General features: G+C 36.9%; 1 protein-coding gene across 2 annotated transcripts; it reads right to left on the bottom strand.

The window, feature by feature from the left end:
- Positions 1–3,729: 3,729 nt before the first annotated feature.
- LOC143036930 (uncharacterized) lies at positions 3,730–11,406 on the bottom strand. Of its 2 annotated transcripts, none has more exons than XM_076204933.1 (3): positions 11,196–11,406; positions 4,027–4,160; positions 3,730–3,900 (listed from the first exon to the last, which is right to left on the bottom strand). In XM_076204933.1, the coding sequence occupies exons 1-3, from the start codon at positions 11,284–11,286 to the stop codon at positions 3,847–3,849; spliced, it is 279 nt and encodes a 92-aa protein (XP_076061048.1). In that variant the 5' UTR covers positions 11,287–11,406; the 3' UTR covers positions 3,730–3,846. The 2 variants fall into 2 exon arrangements, with proteins under 2 accessions (XP_076061048.1, XP_076061049.1); XM_076204934.1 differs by lacking the exon at positions 11,196–11,406 and adding an exon at positions 5,557–5,795.
- Between the last annotated feature and the right edge of the window lie 2,859 nt (positions 11,407–14,265).

Genomic DNA, 14,265 nt, shown 5'->3' with positions numbered 1-14,265 from the left:
TTTAAAAATGTCCATCCTCTCTGCCCCACCCTATATCCTACATTATAATACACATGTACCGAGTGATCTTTCCCCCTTACCAGGGAAGTAGCCAAAGTCAAAAGGCAGAATTCCACTTCCACACATTTCATCTCATCCACCATCTTTCCCTCTCATCTTGGCTCATTGTGGATGATGGGTCATCCCTGTATCTCACCCACTGCCCTGGGTCAGAAGTAATGTAGCAAGATACAGCACATCCAGAGCAAGGCTGCTGCATTTAATTGGTGACCCCTCCCTTTCCATCCCCTCATGCATAAACATTGAAGACAAGGAGAAATCCCTTTAGGTTGCATCAAAATATCATTCACATATAACCACTCCCTAACACCATCTCCCACCCATTCTCTTCCATTCGTCACAGTATCATCCATACACAGCCATTCTCTATTCACCCATATCTTCTGCCTTCTCCCTTCTTTCCTCAGCAGATATCTCCCTCTTGCTCAACACACACCCCTTTCATCCAAAGAAAATTTGCATACTTTCAGTTCTCTCTTTACTGTTTTTCAGCAGTAAAATGGGTCACCTATTACTTATTAGGCCTGCCTAACCCTTAAAACCAGAAAAAAAGAGATGGAGACTATTTTCCTGACTCCTTATACGTGAGAAACTAGTGAAGCTAGAACACAAAGGAAGCTCTCTTACCACCCTACTTTAACATATCTATGTACCAAGGGGCTTCTTCCCCCTTGTAAGTGAAGCAGTATCACCCTCACTTATCCTACTTACATTTCTTAATAGGGGGTGGAGGGTAGACTTGCCTCCCATTTGGAGGAAAAAAAAGCTGACTATGTCCTCCATCTCAAAGTGCATCTGGGGTCTCCCACCGGGGAAATTGGTGCTTCATGAAACGATTGAAACTGACTGTATATCTAGTTGGTCAAATTTGACTCTACTAATTAATAATAACTTCATTCTTCCCAGTACTAACACAAGTCATATGATAGTGTGGTAGTAGGGGTAGGAGATTATGGTCTCAGAAAGCCCCAAGTTACAATCCATATGATTGGTAGTGCTGGCCCAGTGGCTGTCCTATACTGGGGCTTGAAAGGCAGCACAGGTCAGCAGCAGCCAGCATGATTGTTTAGCCCTCTATAGCACATACATATACCAACGCCTTTTTCCCCTTGCAAGGGAGGTAGCCAAAAAGGAAAAGGCATAAAATCATTCCCACCCATTCCATCCCTGAATACACTCCACACCCCTCCACCCTCCCTCTTATCTTCGCAGCTCCTGGATGACGGGTCATCCCTGCACCTTGTCCACTGCCATGAGTCAGAAGCAGTGTCGCCAGACACAGCACGTCCCCAGCAAGACTGCTTCATCAAATCGCCCCCCCCCCTATAGTACATACATATACCAAGGCTTTTTTCCCCCTTACCAGGGGGGTAGCCAAAAAGGACAAGGCACAAAAACATTCCCACCCATTTCATCCCCGAAAACACTCCACACCCCTCCACCCTCCCTCCCATCTTAGCACCTCCTAGATGACGGGTCATCCCTGCACCCTGTCCACTGCCCTGGGTCAGAAGCAGTGTCACAGGACACAGCACATCCACAGCAAGGCCGCTTCATTATAGTAAAGGCATTATAACATGAGCCTTTGGGCAGAGCTGGGTGCAATCCCAGGAGTCCACATTGTTGCCACATCACCCCATCACATAAGAGGGACATACTACCTCTCTCTTTTTATTTATTTATATAGATATACATACACACACACCCTAGGTGAATCTTCCATGGTGGCAGATATGTGAATGACCCAACCTGCCTAATGTGTCCAAGTCGAGGACACTGTGGGCAGCAACATCCTGTTAGCCAGGTTGCCAAATGAAATGGAAACTTTACTGTCATTGTATTTCCCTCAAATCCCAATCCATTCATAACACCATTCAGTTATGAATATGTATACATATATTCTATAAATAGATAACATACAGGAGAACAGCGAGACAGATCACCATGTGGAGGTGGTCACTAGATGTGTGAACAATGGGAGTTTCCTTGGGCCATGCCAAAGGGCTCAGGTTAGGTTACATTTACTATAGCATTCACTCTGTTCACCCTGCATAGGGACAGGACTAGAAAGTGTGCCATAAAGATTACCCTTTTGACCTTCTCATGGGTAGGTAGCCATCCCCAATAAGATTCAAATTGTCGTAAGTAACAATAAAGCAACTACAACAGAACAAGTGAGCAGCAGCCTCTAAAATGCAACAGAGGGATAGGTTTTCCTTATCTGAGATGAATCTTATTTCAAGGTTTTGCAGCCCTCTCCATCCTATCTCTTGCTTAGGGAGGATGAGGCAAGGTCTTAGAATGGCATTCAATAAGAGGTTGAAGGAAAACCAACTGCTACCTCACCACGTCAAATGGTGCCCCCGAGTAACTCCAAGAATGAGGAAGTGACAGACTGGTAGTACATTCAGTCACTGCCTCTCCCTCTAACAATAAATTAATTTATCCAACTAACAACCATAACTTTTGATGATGGTGACTCAAAGTCCTAAATCAACCTACGTCAGCAGGCAGTGCATACTTGGTGGTCATCCTGTGTGAGAATGGAAAGTAGTGCAGCTTGGCAACAGCCTACATGATTGACCAGCCTTATTCAGTATCTGCTCTGCTCACCCTACATTGGTAAGGGGCAAGGAAAAGTTGACCAAAAACATAACCTTAAACCTAACCAGGCTGGGGAACCAGCTTCCAGTTTGGTCAACTATAATGTAATATGAATAATTAATAACATTCCCATAACCACAGCCCTTCTGTGGCACTCGCACATTGTACTGCAACAGTTCCCTGTGAGAAGAACAAAGAAACCCCTCTCCCTTCCCCCCTAATTCAAGAACAATATAAAATAGTAACACCTATGCAACTACTCACCTTCACACAGGGTAATAATTTCTGCCATCAGTGTTATCAACAGACCCAAGCTCCACAATCGGTACCTACAACTCTGCTAATCAAGATTCTTGATCGTAAAGTCTACCAACAATGAATGAATAAAAGAAAGAAAAAAAAAAAAAAAAGCATGATGACAACACAATTTGAAAACAAACATGGGACTACCTGTGATATGTGGTCCCAGGGGGGAAACCCTACCAAAAGAACTAAAACCAAGAGCACAGTATGATGTGGTCAAAGCTCTAACAACCCTGGCAGATACCCAAATTCAAACAACAACACAGAACATACAACAGTGTGGAAGTAGTCTACATTCAATCTATATTATCAAAACTAATAAAAGTGTACAAATTAAGAAAACCTTAACTAGTACAAAAAGCAATACCCCCGACATCAACAGTGACCCATTACCTATTGTGGGTTTAAGAGCAACAACTGATTAACTGAGATCTGAGACCACTGATATACAAAAGTTGCAAGACACAAATTGCTAATCATGTTAGTTTCTGTGCACTTGATACATATTAAACCAATTTAACCACCTCTGAATATTAGGTCATTATCCAGCATTAAAATCATACCAACACAGAATAGGCCTGCCCCACCTTAAACATATTTCTTCCTTGAGCGACTTATGGAACAATCTGGTGGCTGTTACCGGTTAACTGGGAACCATGGGTCTTGTCCAAGAGAAATGTGGACCAACAGATTTTTTGATTAAAAATATAATAATAATAATAAATTTAAAATTATCATTATTGGGTAGAATCATAAAGTCTAAAAAACTAATTACTTTATTTTAAACATACAAGACATTCGCAATAATATAACAAAAAGAGGCACTTATTGCTTCTCGATAATTATGAAGAAAAAGAAATAGCACTTTGTAAACACTAGCTATTTTTGTGAACCTTTCTTTTTTTCTTCTGAACCACTTGAAGATTTTAAAATCTGAAAAGAATAAATCAAATGCCTTAGAACTAATTCCATCAATTTAATAGTTTATAGACAAGTTTACTTGCCTCATTTAATTTTTCAAAACAACCTATAACTGCAATATGTAAGAAAAAGCTTTACCTTGAAACTTGTGGGTTCTTGTGATGCTCGTGCCTTCATAGCTTCTTCAATATTGCTGTTAATTGCTTTCTGAAGTTCCTTCTTGACCTTCATATTCTCAATGATTCTATTTTTCTTTGGGGCAATTACTCGTCCTGTGAACAAAAATATAAATAACTATATTTCATGATGGATGAAAACTTAATGAAATGTGCAACTGCATCAATAATGACCTTTCTTGGTTTGGTGAATGAATATATTGTATATATATATTTCCCATACTAAGGTATTGGCTGCATATGCCATCAATATTTTGAGGACATTGGTCAAACCCATGCAGACCAGTTACCGTTCATTTATGTTTATAAGAGAAATCTCATAGGGTTCTCTCTCTGTCTCCATCCGTCAAACTTGGCTTTAAATAAATGTTTTCTATTTGACTATATCCTCTTTGAAGTTATCCCAAAAGTTTATGCATCTACACAAGCTATGTTCCTTGATATTCTTCAGGCACTTTGCATTTTTTCCCATGACTTCTCGTTTCTCTCCCACCATATATCCTTCAACTGATACAACAATACCAACTGATACCAACAATGTTAACTCTTCTATTGAGAGATGATCCAGTTGTTTTAATCTTTTCTTATACAATTTGTCTGCTAGGCTGGGGACTATTTTGGTTACAGTTCCTTGTATTCTTCCAATCATACATCCTCGTTTGTGTAGGGACCAAAAACAGAGCATGTTCTAATTTAGGGTGGATCCTGTTCTTTATGAGTTTTTTCATCATCTCTCCATTTCCAAGTTGAAACTCCACAATTACATTGATCAACAGTTTGTATGTCTCACCAAAAAAATCTTATTAATGTGTATAATGGATGACAAATGTAACCTATACACCCAGGTCCTTCTTTCACACTTATAATTGTTCAATTTTCAACCAAGTAAATCATTGATGGCCTCTTGTATTATTCCTATTTGTTAGTTGTTACAAGAATGGATAAAGCAAAAAATATGGAAGTGAGGCAGAGAAAAAAAAGAGAGGTGGGAAGGGATCTATCTGATGGACATATCAAAGTGTTGGGGTGGCCTGGACATATGAGGAGCCGCGTGCTGTAGGGGCTCAAGCGCCAAATTAGGAATTCCGAGTAATTAAGCGTTAAAGTATGGGTACATATTACGGACATTATTTACGCGTAAAAATCAAACTGTAATATATCATTTGAAAGCTTTCGAACAGATCTTTTTTGCTATGTGTTTTTCATTATTTTTTTGTTGCATATTATTATTGAAATATGCAAATTTATGCACACCTATGTACGATTCCCAATATTCCCAATATGTGTGGCATGTAAATAAACATTCAAAATGGAAGGTAAATACATGTATAAAATATGTAATATAGTATGAATTTCATTATCCATTGTAATTATTTTTAATTATTTTTTTAAATTACGTTTTTTTTTTCTTCTTTTTTTTACTTTTTTTTTTACCAGACAGAGACAAATCGCAATAACTACATGAAATTCACACAATATTAGTCACACTCACCATTCCAGGGAAGATGTTGTGCCCACGTAACTTGAATAAGCGGGGGGGGATTAGTAATCGAGGATGTCGTCCGGCCCCTCATGCACGTCTACCTCACTCTCCCTTCAGTATGCAACTCTAACCCCTTGATACAGTGGGAACAAGGTAGAGAATCCTATCCCAGTCTATTGCCCCATGATCTAGAAGAGATGGAGCACCCAGAACATGCAAAAACCTGAAATTGCGGGAACTGGCGCTTGAGCCCCTACAGCACGCAGCTCCTCATATGGAAAGAATGAATAATTAACCTAACAAAGTCTGGACACCAAAGTAGATGGAAAGAGCTTGTGGGGAAGACTTTGCTTTGAGCTGGATGGTTGGGGTGAAGGAGGTCTGGCTGCACATGGAATGCCTATAGAGTATGGAATAGAGAATATAAAAGATACAAGAGAATGGATGGAGACCTGTGAATAGATGAAGAGATGAAGTGGAAGCATACAAGGTAAATCAGCTCCAACTGTCAGGACTGTCTAATCAAGAGCTGTGTCTTTATGTATTGCCTTGGACCCATGCAGTGATGAGGAACTGACCCTTCATTCCAAAGATGCTGAAACAGGAGGTATGGTAGAATGTATTTTGTGTATAATGTGGATGGGTGTGCTCTGATTCAGCCACCCCCTTCAGGGAGAAAAATCCTTTAATATACATTTTTCATCTGCTGTAGTGCTTGTCCTTGAGGACAATGTCACACCATGGAGGTGGAGTTACAGAGGTGATAAAGGAGACTCCTAATGAGGGTACTAGAGAGGAGGGAGAGCTGAAGATAAAAGTGGTCAACATTCTACTTTGAATGGAGGTTAATTTTCAATCATAAAAGAATGCTGTATGACACGTTTGTATGAATGTCAATAAGTCCATAAAAACACTACATTACACTTATGCAAACATTAGTAACAATAGCTCTCTTTAGAGCAAAACAGATGTGGTAAGCCTGATCCCCATCCAGTAACCAATGTTTACTCACTAGCTATCATTAAATATATTTTAAAAATTATGAGAAAAAGTATAATAAATTAATAAAAAATTATACACATACATTAGGAATAAAAGTACCCACGATAGAATGGGGGCATAGTAAAATTCAAGAATCACGTAGACATGGATACTTATCATGAAACTTACGTTGTTCAATAACCCAGGTCTCACTATTTACTGACACAACTGACAACACCGACAAAATCCAAACAAGGACGGTTTTTGCTCAAATGCACAATTCTATATATTTTCTTTAAAATGTATGACTTACATGTAATTTGATCAAAGAGAAGTCACATTTCTAGCCTCTGCAAAATTACCCACCACAGCTAACACCATCCGACTCACTAAATACCGACAAAACCCGAACAAGGACGGTTTTTGCTTAAATGCACAGTTTTATATAAAAAATTAACATATGGTTGCATTATTTGACCCATTTTCTTTCAAATGTGTGATTTCCATGTACAGTAATATGATCAGAGAAGTTATGTTTTTATCCTCTGCAAAATTACCGACCACAGCTACGATTCATCCAGCCGGCCATCTATGACCACTGGTGGTATGGATCAAACTACACTCTATTAAGTTTCTTACTATTTGTTATTAGTGTAATTGATTACATATAGTTGAATTATTTCAACTATTTTCTTTGAAATGTTATTTTCAAGTAATTTGACCAAAGAGAAGTTATATTTTAGCCTCTGCAAAATGACCGACCACAGCTACGAATACCATAACAAATTAGCATATGGTTGCATTATTTGACCTATTTTCTTTAGTATCTGTAATTCCCATGTAATTTGATCAAGGAGAAGTTATGTTTTTATCCTCTGCAAAATTAACGACCACAACTACAAATACCGTCCAACTCATTAATAGCCGACCAATGTCGACCAAACCCAAACAAGGACGGTTTTTGCTGAGATGCATGATTTTATATAAAAAAAATTAGCATATGGTTGCATTATTTGACCTATTTTCTTTAAAATATGTGATTTCCATGTAATATGATCAAAGAGAAGTTAAGTTTTTATCCTCTGCAAAATTACCGACCACAGCTACGATTCATCCAGCCCGACATCTATGATCACTAGTGGTATGGATCAAACTAAACTCTATTAAGTTTTTTACTGTTGTGTTACTAGTGTAATAGATTGCATATAGTTGAATTATTTCAACTATTTTCTTTAAAATGTTATTTTCATGTAATTTGACCAAAGAGAAGTTATGTTTTAGCCTCTGCAATATGACCAACCACAGCTACAAATACCGCAACAAATTAGCATATGGTTGCATTATTTGAACTATTTTCTTTAAAATGTGTGATTTTCATGTAATTTGATCAAAGAGAAGTTACGTTTTTATCCTCTGCAAAATTACCGACCACAGCTACGATTCGTCCAGCCCGCCATCTATGATCATTGGTGGTATGGATCAAACTTCACTCTATTAAATTTCTTACTATTGTGTTATTAGTGTAATAGACTGCATATAGTTGAATTATTTCAACTCTTTTCTTTAATAGAGTGAAGTTTGATCCATACCACCAGTGATCATAGATGGCGGGATGGACGGTATTCGTAGATGTGGTCGGTAATTTTGCAGAGGATAAAAACGTAACTTCTCTTTGATCAAATTACATGAAAATCACACATTTTAAAGAAAATAGTTCAAATAATGGAACCATATGCTAATTTGTTGCGGTATTCATTGCTGTGGTTGGTAATTTTTCAGAAGCTAAAAACATAATTTCTCTTTGGTCAAATTACATGAAAATCACATATTTTAAAGAAAATAGTTGAAATAATTCAACTATATGCAGTCTATTACACTAACAACACAATAATAAGAAACTTAGTAAAGTGTAGTTTGATCCATACCACCAATGATCATAGATGGCGGGCTGGACGAATCGTAGCTGTGGTCAGTAATTTTGTAAAGGATAAAAACGTAACTTCTCTTTGATCAAATTACATGGAAATCACACATTATAAAGAAAATAGGCCTAATAATGCAACCATATTCTAGTTTTTATATATAAAATTGTGCATTTGAGCAAAAACTGTCCTTCTTCGGGTTTTGTCAGTATTTAGTGAGTCGGACGGTATGCGTAGCTGTGGTGGGTAATTTTGCAGATGCTAGGAATGTGACTTCTCTTTGATCAAACTACTTGTAAGTCATACATTTTAAAGAAAATATGTCAAATAATGCAACCATATATATAAAATTGTGCATATGAGCATAAAACGTCCTTGTTTTTTTTTTTTTTCTATGCATAAGTGGACTTTGGTATGCTTTATATCTGATATTTGGAATCGGTTTTGTGGCTCGCCATTATATATTTTTTTCAATCTGTCAATGTCTTGCGATTCGGTAACCATACAGAGACAGCATATTCCAAATGTGGACGAACTTAATTATTTACATGAGGGTCCAAAAATCTTCAATGCCCTCTTAAAAGAGGTGAGAAAGAAAACCAAATGCTTGGTGGACAGCTTCAAAAATGCACGAGACAGGTTTCTGCGGAAGGTGCTAGACGAGCCTCCAGTGCCAGGCTACACCGCCATCAGTAGTTTTCTCCAAACTCAATACCAGACCAACTGGCCCTCACGAGGAGGGACAACAGGACTGGCAGCAGCGGTAAGTCCTAAGTCCTTGGTCGGTTTTGTCAGTAATTAGTAAGACCGCTCCAAACCATTCCAGACAAATACTCTTTCAAATGAAAAAAAAAGTGAAAAACATGTTTGCGTGATACTGGAAAAGAACCTAATAAACATCCTGTGACAAGAAATACAATGGATCACTTGAAGAATCGTCACCAAGACCAGTGAATGGAGAATATGGATAACCTAACCTAAAATCTAGGTACCCCGGAATTCATGCGCGGCGCCACTGTCGACCATGTAATGTTTACGTCGCCATTTGTTGCGGACCACTAGCTTCTGTTTAGTTTAATTTGAATGCTTCCCGCGTTCAGCGGATGCGCAAGATATTAAAATTACCTTGTTGTTTTGCAAGTGTATGCCCAATTCTTTAAATAGAAAATTTCTTCAGCGATTTGAACGGAAATTTGGTTATCAAACTCGGCAACATAGTTTTCCGAGTAAAAATATTAAGGTAAGGTATCACTAAATATTATTTAAATATACATAAACATGTTTATCAACCTATTTTCTCCCGGATATGAGAAGCTTAAGAGCGTTGATCACTTGATGTTTGAGCTTAGGGTCATCACATATAGGCATATCACCCATGAATCTGATGCGTCCAGTTCGTGTTTGATTTTGTTTACATATCACCATCGACGACCAAAACCACACAATGAGACAGTTTTTGCTCAAATGCATAATTTATATATAAAAAATAGCATATGGTTGCATTATTTGACCTATTTTCTTCAAAATGTGTGATTTCCATGTAAAATGATCGAAGAGAAGTTACGTTTTTATCCTCTGCAAAATTATCAACCGGCAACCAACGCCGACCAAACCCAAACAATGATGGCTTTTGCTCAAATGTATAATTTTAAATAAAAATTAGCATATGGTTGTATTATCTGACCTATTTTCTTTAAAATGTGTGACTTCCATGTAAAATCATCAAAGAGAAGTTACATTTTTATCCTCTGCAAAATTACCAACCGCCAACTGCCGACCAAAACCACGCAATGACGGTTTTTGCCCAAATGCATAATTTGTATATAAAAAATAACATATGGTTGCATTATTTGACCTATTTTCTTTAAAATGTGTGATTTCCATGTAAAATCATCAAAGAGAAGTTACGTTTTTGTCACTTGAGCAAAAGCCATCATTGTTTGGGTTTCGTCGGTGTTGGTTGCCGGTTGGTAATTTTGCAGAGGATAACAACGTAACTTCTCTTTGATTACTTTACATGGAAATCACCCATTTTAAAGAAAATAGGTCAAATAATGCAACCATATGCTATTTTTTATATATAAATTATGCATTTGAGCAAAAACCATCATTGTGTGGTTTTGGTCGACGGTCGACTTTGGTCGGCGTTTAGCGAGCCCCACCATTGACAGCTTCATGGTTGCCATGAAAAGGCAAATATGGTATGATGGAGATGTCTCACATTGTTTTTGACATGCTCATGTGATTTGTTGATCCATAAAACCCAAGTATTCCGAATTTTAATTAAATTGGACCAGTGGTTTAGAGTTAATGTGTATTTCTTTACCGAAATCTTTACAAATTACCACCCTTAATTCTAACACTTTGTTATGGTAAAGTCTAGCCACAAATGCGGGCTAAAAAAATAATTAAAAAAATCGTATCTCCCTTATTTTTCAAGCTATTTCAAAAATTTAAAAAGCATTTTGTTTCTAATAAAGTTGTCTTTCATATGCAACAATAATTCAAGGGTTATTATTATTATTTTTTTTTTTGTGGGGTACCTATAAAATCTAAACTAAACATAGCACACCCAAAGAATGTCACACTGTCGAAATCTGGGGTGACAATGCGATCCAATACAATCTATTAAGACCAGTACATTATCCTGCAATGTCATTGGTTACGCAATAGCGAATTAATACAAAAATGCAATAATGGGAAAAATGTAACTAACTGTAAGCAACTGAAGCCAAAACACTGTACCTCCTTTCTTTTTTAAATTGGTCTGCTTCTTCTTCTTTTCTTTTTGGGGCACGGGGTGTGCCTTCTTGCTTTTAAAATTTCCTTGTGGCATGACTAATTAATATAAAATCTCTCGAGGTAGCACTTTAATAATTTTCCTAGGAATCTCTATTTCGGTATCTACACGTTGCGTCCAATGTTTTGGTTTCGATGTTTCTGGTGATTCATTCAACATGTTTTGCTTTAAAGTTTTGCGCAAGTAAAGTTGATGAAGGAATTAAGTTTGTCCTAATGGTAACCATGTTTTAATAATAATATAAAGATAAATCAACCATCAATATATTTACTGAAAATACGATATGAATTACATTTTAGTTGCAATACTAATTCCGGATTCCATTGAGCTTCGGGTCTCTAATCATATGGATTGATAATAAATATCTGTTATTAGACAGGTTAGAAATAAACGAGGATACGACTGCATATAAACCTATATTTTTAACTTAATAGACCAAATTGCCAATTTATGCTGCTCTCCAATTTGGGAAATGGTAGATACGGACTGGCAGCGTGACAGAAAATATAAACACGGAGATGGAATGATGCGATAAATCTGAGAATGATGACCCTGGAGAGATATTTATGGTAAGCTGTGTCTTTTCTTGGATGAGGGCTTGGAATGAAACCGAGGACTAAGAAATGCCAGAGACGACCTTTCACCTACTGAAAATCATTTAGTAATTTGAGAATTTCGTCAGGAATATTGTACAGAAGAGGTAGTCACAGAGGTGTCCAGGGAGACTGAAGGATAATAGTAGAATGGAGAGAGAATTCGAATTAAGAACGATAAGACTTTTTTTAATCAAGTTTCATGTAAAAAATAGAATGCTCGTAGAACTGTCGCTAATTGGCTGCATGAAGATTACGCAGTCAGAACTCCATATGGGGGAAAATAATTCAACAACGTGGAAATAACTTTTAGTGTGTGTTTTTAATTACGAGGTGAATTGAGAAAAGTGGAAAGCAAACACAAGTGAAGGCTTCTAGAGCAAATAATAATGATTGGCAAAACGAGTGGATCAAATGTGTGCCAAGATGAAGAACAAACGATATACAAGGTTTGACTTGCTACTTACCAAAGAACTACAGTGATTTAATTTTTCAAAGAATACATGTTCCATAGGAAAACATGATGTAATAATATTTAGATTTCAATTTGCAGGGGGATAGATCGTGGACGCCCAGCTCATTTGGCGCCATTTGCGTTGGGTCTCGTTACATACATATACAAAATCATTGCCAGTATGACACCTCATGAAATGGTTCAGCTCTCGGAAATTCAACACCGGTTGCACTTTGTTCTTGGTTGGCTGCACCACTGCCATCAGCGGCAAGATTCCCATCTTCCACCGACTCCTCCCAAGGACTCAAAATTCCCTCAACAATCCACCGCTCTACTTCCGGTGTCACTAATTGCAGAGAAAACAGAGAAAACCGAGAAAATACAAGAAAGGACGAGTTTTGCTCAAATGCACACTTCTATATATGGATGGTTGCATATAGTTGAGTTATTTAATTTTTTTTCTTTAAAATGTGTGATTTTCATGTAATTTCACCAAAGAGAAGTTGTTTTAGTCTCTGCAGTATGACCGACCACAGCTACATATACCGTAACAAATTAGCATATGGTTGCATTATTTGAACTATTTTATTTAAAAGGTGTGATTTTCATGTAATTTGATCAAAGAAAAGTAACGTTTTTATCCTCTGCAAAATTACCGAGCCCAGCTACGATTCGTGGTTACGATTCGTGGTTACCGCTAGCCTGCCATCTATGTTCTGCGAATGCAGATCATCACTGAGCGTCAGAGTTGCCAGATTGGCGTTTTCAATGCCAAATTTTGTATCTTTGGAATGTTTTTACTGTGTTTGGCAGGAAATTTTGTTGGGTGGCATTTTTGGGAATTTGGCATTTTGGGGGGGCGTTTTTAAATACCCGGTCATGATTAGAGATCACTTTTACTTATATCAAGAATTAAATGATGATGTATATGAATGATATAAATTTATCTTGGTTATCATGCGGGAAATGTTGCAAAGATTTTGTGCCTAGCCAAAGGATGTTTCAGCTCTTCTTTAGTGAAAATATGTAAGAACGGAGTGGCGCATCAAACATTTCTAAATCTGATGATGCTTTTGATTATATTAGGCACAATAGAAAAGTCACATGTATTTTTTATTCATGTATGTCAGTCTCTAGGAGGTTGTTTAATAAACTGGTTTAATTTATTGTAGAGGGTAATAAAAAGTTTACTTAGGAACTTAAACGTAATGTATGGAGTAATACATTTTATTTTAGTTATTGGTATTTTTTCTTTCTCACATAATACGGAGTATAATATATTTTATTTTGGAAGTTCATATCTTTCCTTCTCACACACAGTCTTGAAAGTAGATTTATTTCAGAGGATGGTGGTTTATTACAGTACCACTAGAATTAAATGATGGTGTACATGAGTGATATAAATTGATCTTGGTCATATCATGTGACATTGTTTTATATTGGCTAGTCAACAGTAAAAAAAAAATTATATTGTAATTGTAGTTATACACACTATTTTTAACTACTTGATCTTGGTTATATCATGTGGTATTGTTTTATATTGGCTAGTCAACCGTAAAAAATAGTTTTCATGTAATTGTAGTTATACACATTATTTTTAACTACACATGTAAAACCAAAATGCAAAAAAGAAAAAATCTTAGAAAATGTAATGGTTGGCATTTTGGGGCATGTTTTAAAAACAATTTGGCAGTTTTTGGCAGCATTTTGTCAGAAGTTGGCATTTTTCCTGGTAGAAAACCTGGCAACCCTGCTAAGCGTGGTTGATGGAGTTGGCCAAAAACATAATACTTTTAGAATTTCTTGTGAGGTTCGAACATGTGGGGCATATTTGCATACTAACTTGAATAAATGTAGAGTGATTTTTTTTAAACTATTGTTGTTTATTTCTTTATAATACAAAGGTTGCTTGATATTCCATGCAATTAAATAAAAAAAAATCATTAAATTTTATTTGAAATGCGCTAT

The sequence above is a fragment of the Oratosquilla oratoria genome, chromosome 21 (assembly GCF_046742065.1).
Source record: "Oratosquilla oratoria isolate Oo_2021 chromosome 21, ASM4674206v1, whole genome shotgun sequence".
Taxonomy (NCBI): domain Eukaryota; kingdom Metazoa; phylum Arthropoda; class Malacostraca; order Stomatopoda; family Squillidae; genus Oratosquilla; species Oratosquilla oratoria.
Note: the sequence above shows the minus strand (reverse complement) of the source record. Positions and strands in the feature narration are given on the sequence as shown.

Bases quoted from the DNA above. Each gene is read 5' to 3' on its own strand.
- LOC143036930 (XM_076204933.1), bottom strand. From the start codon at position 11,286: ATGCCACAAGGAAATTTTAAAAGCAAGAAGGCACACCCCGTGCCCCAA. The intron at 4,161-11,195 runs GTACAGTGTTTT...TTTTGTTCACAG, and splicing joins CAATTTAAAAAAGAAAGGAG to GACGAGTAATTGCCCCAAAG. The intron at 3,901-4,026 runs GTAAAGCTTTTT...TATTCTTTTCAG, and splicing joins AAGAACCCACAAGTTTCAAG to ATTTTAAAATCTTCAAGTGG.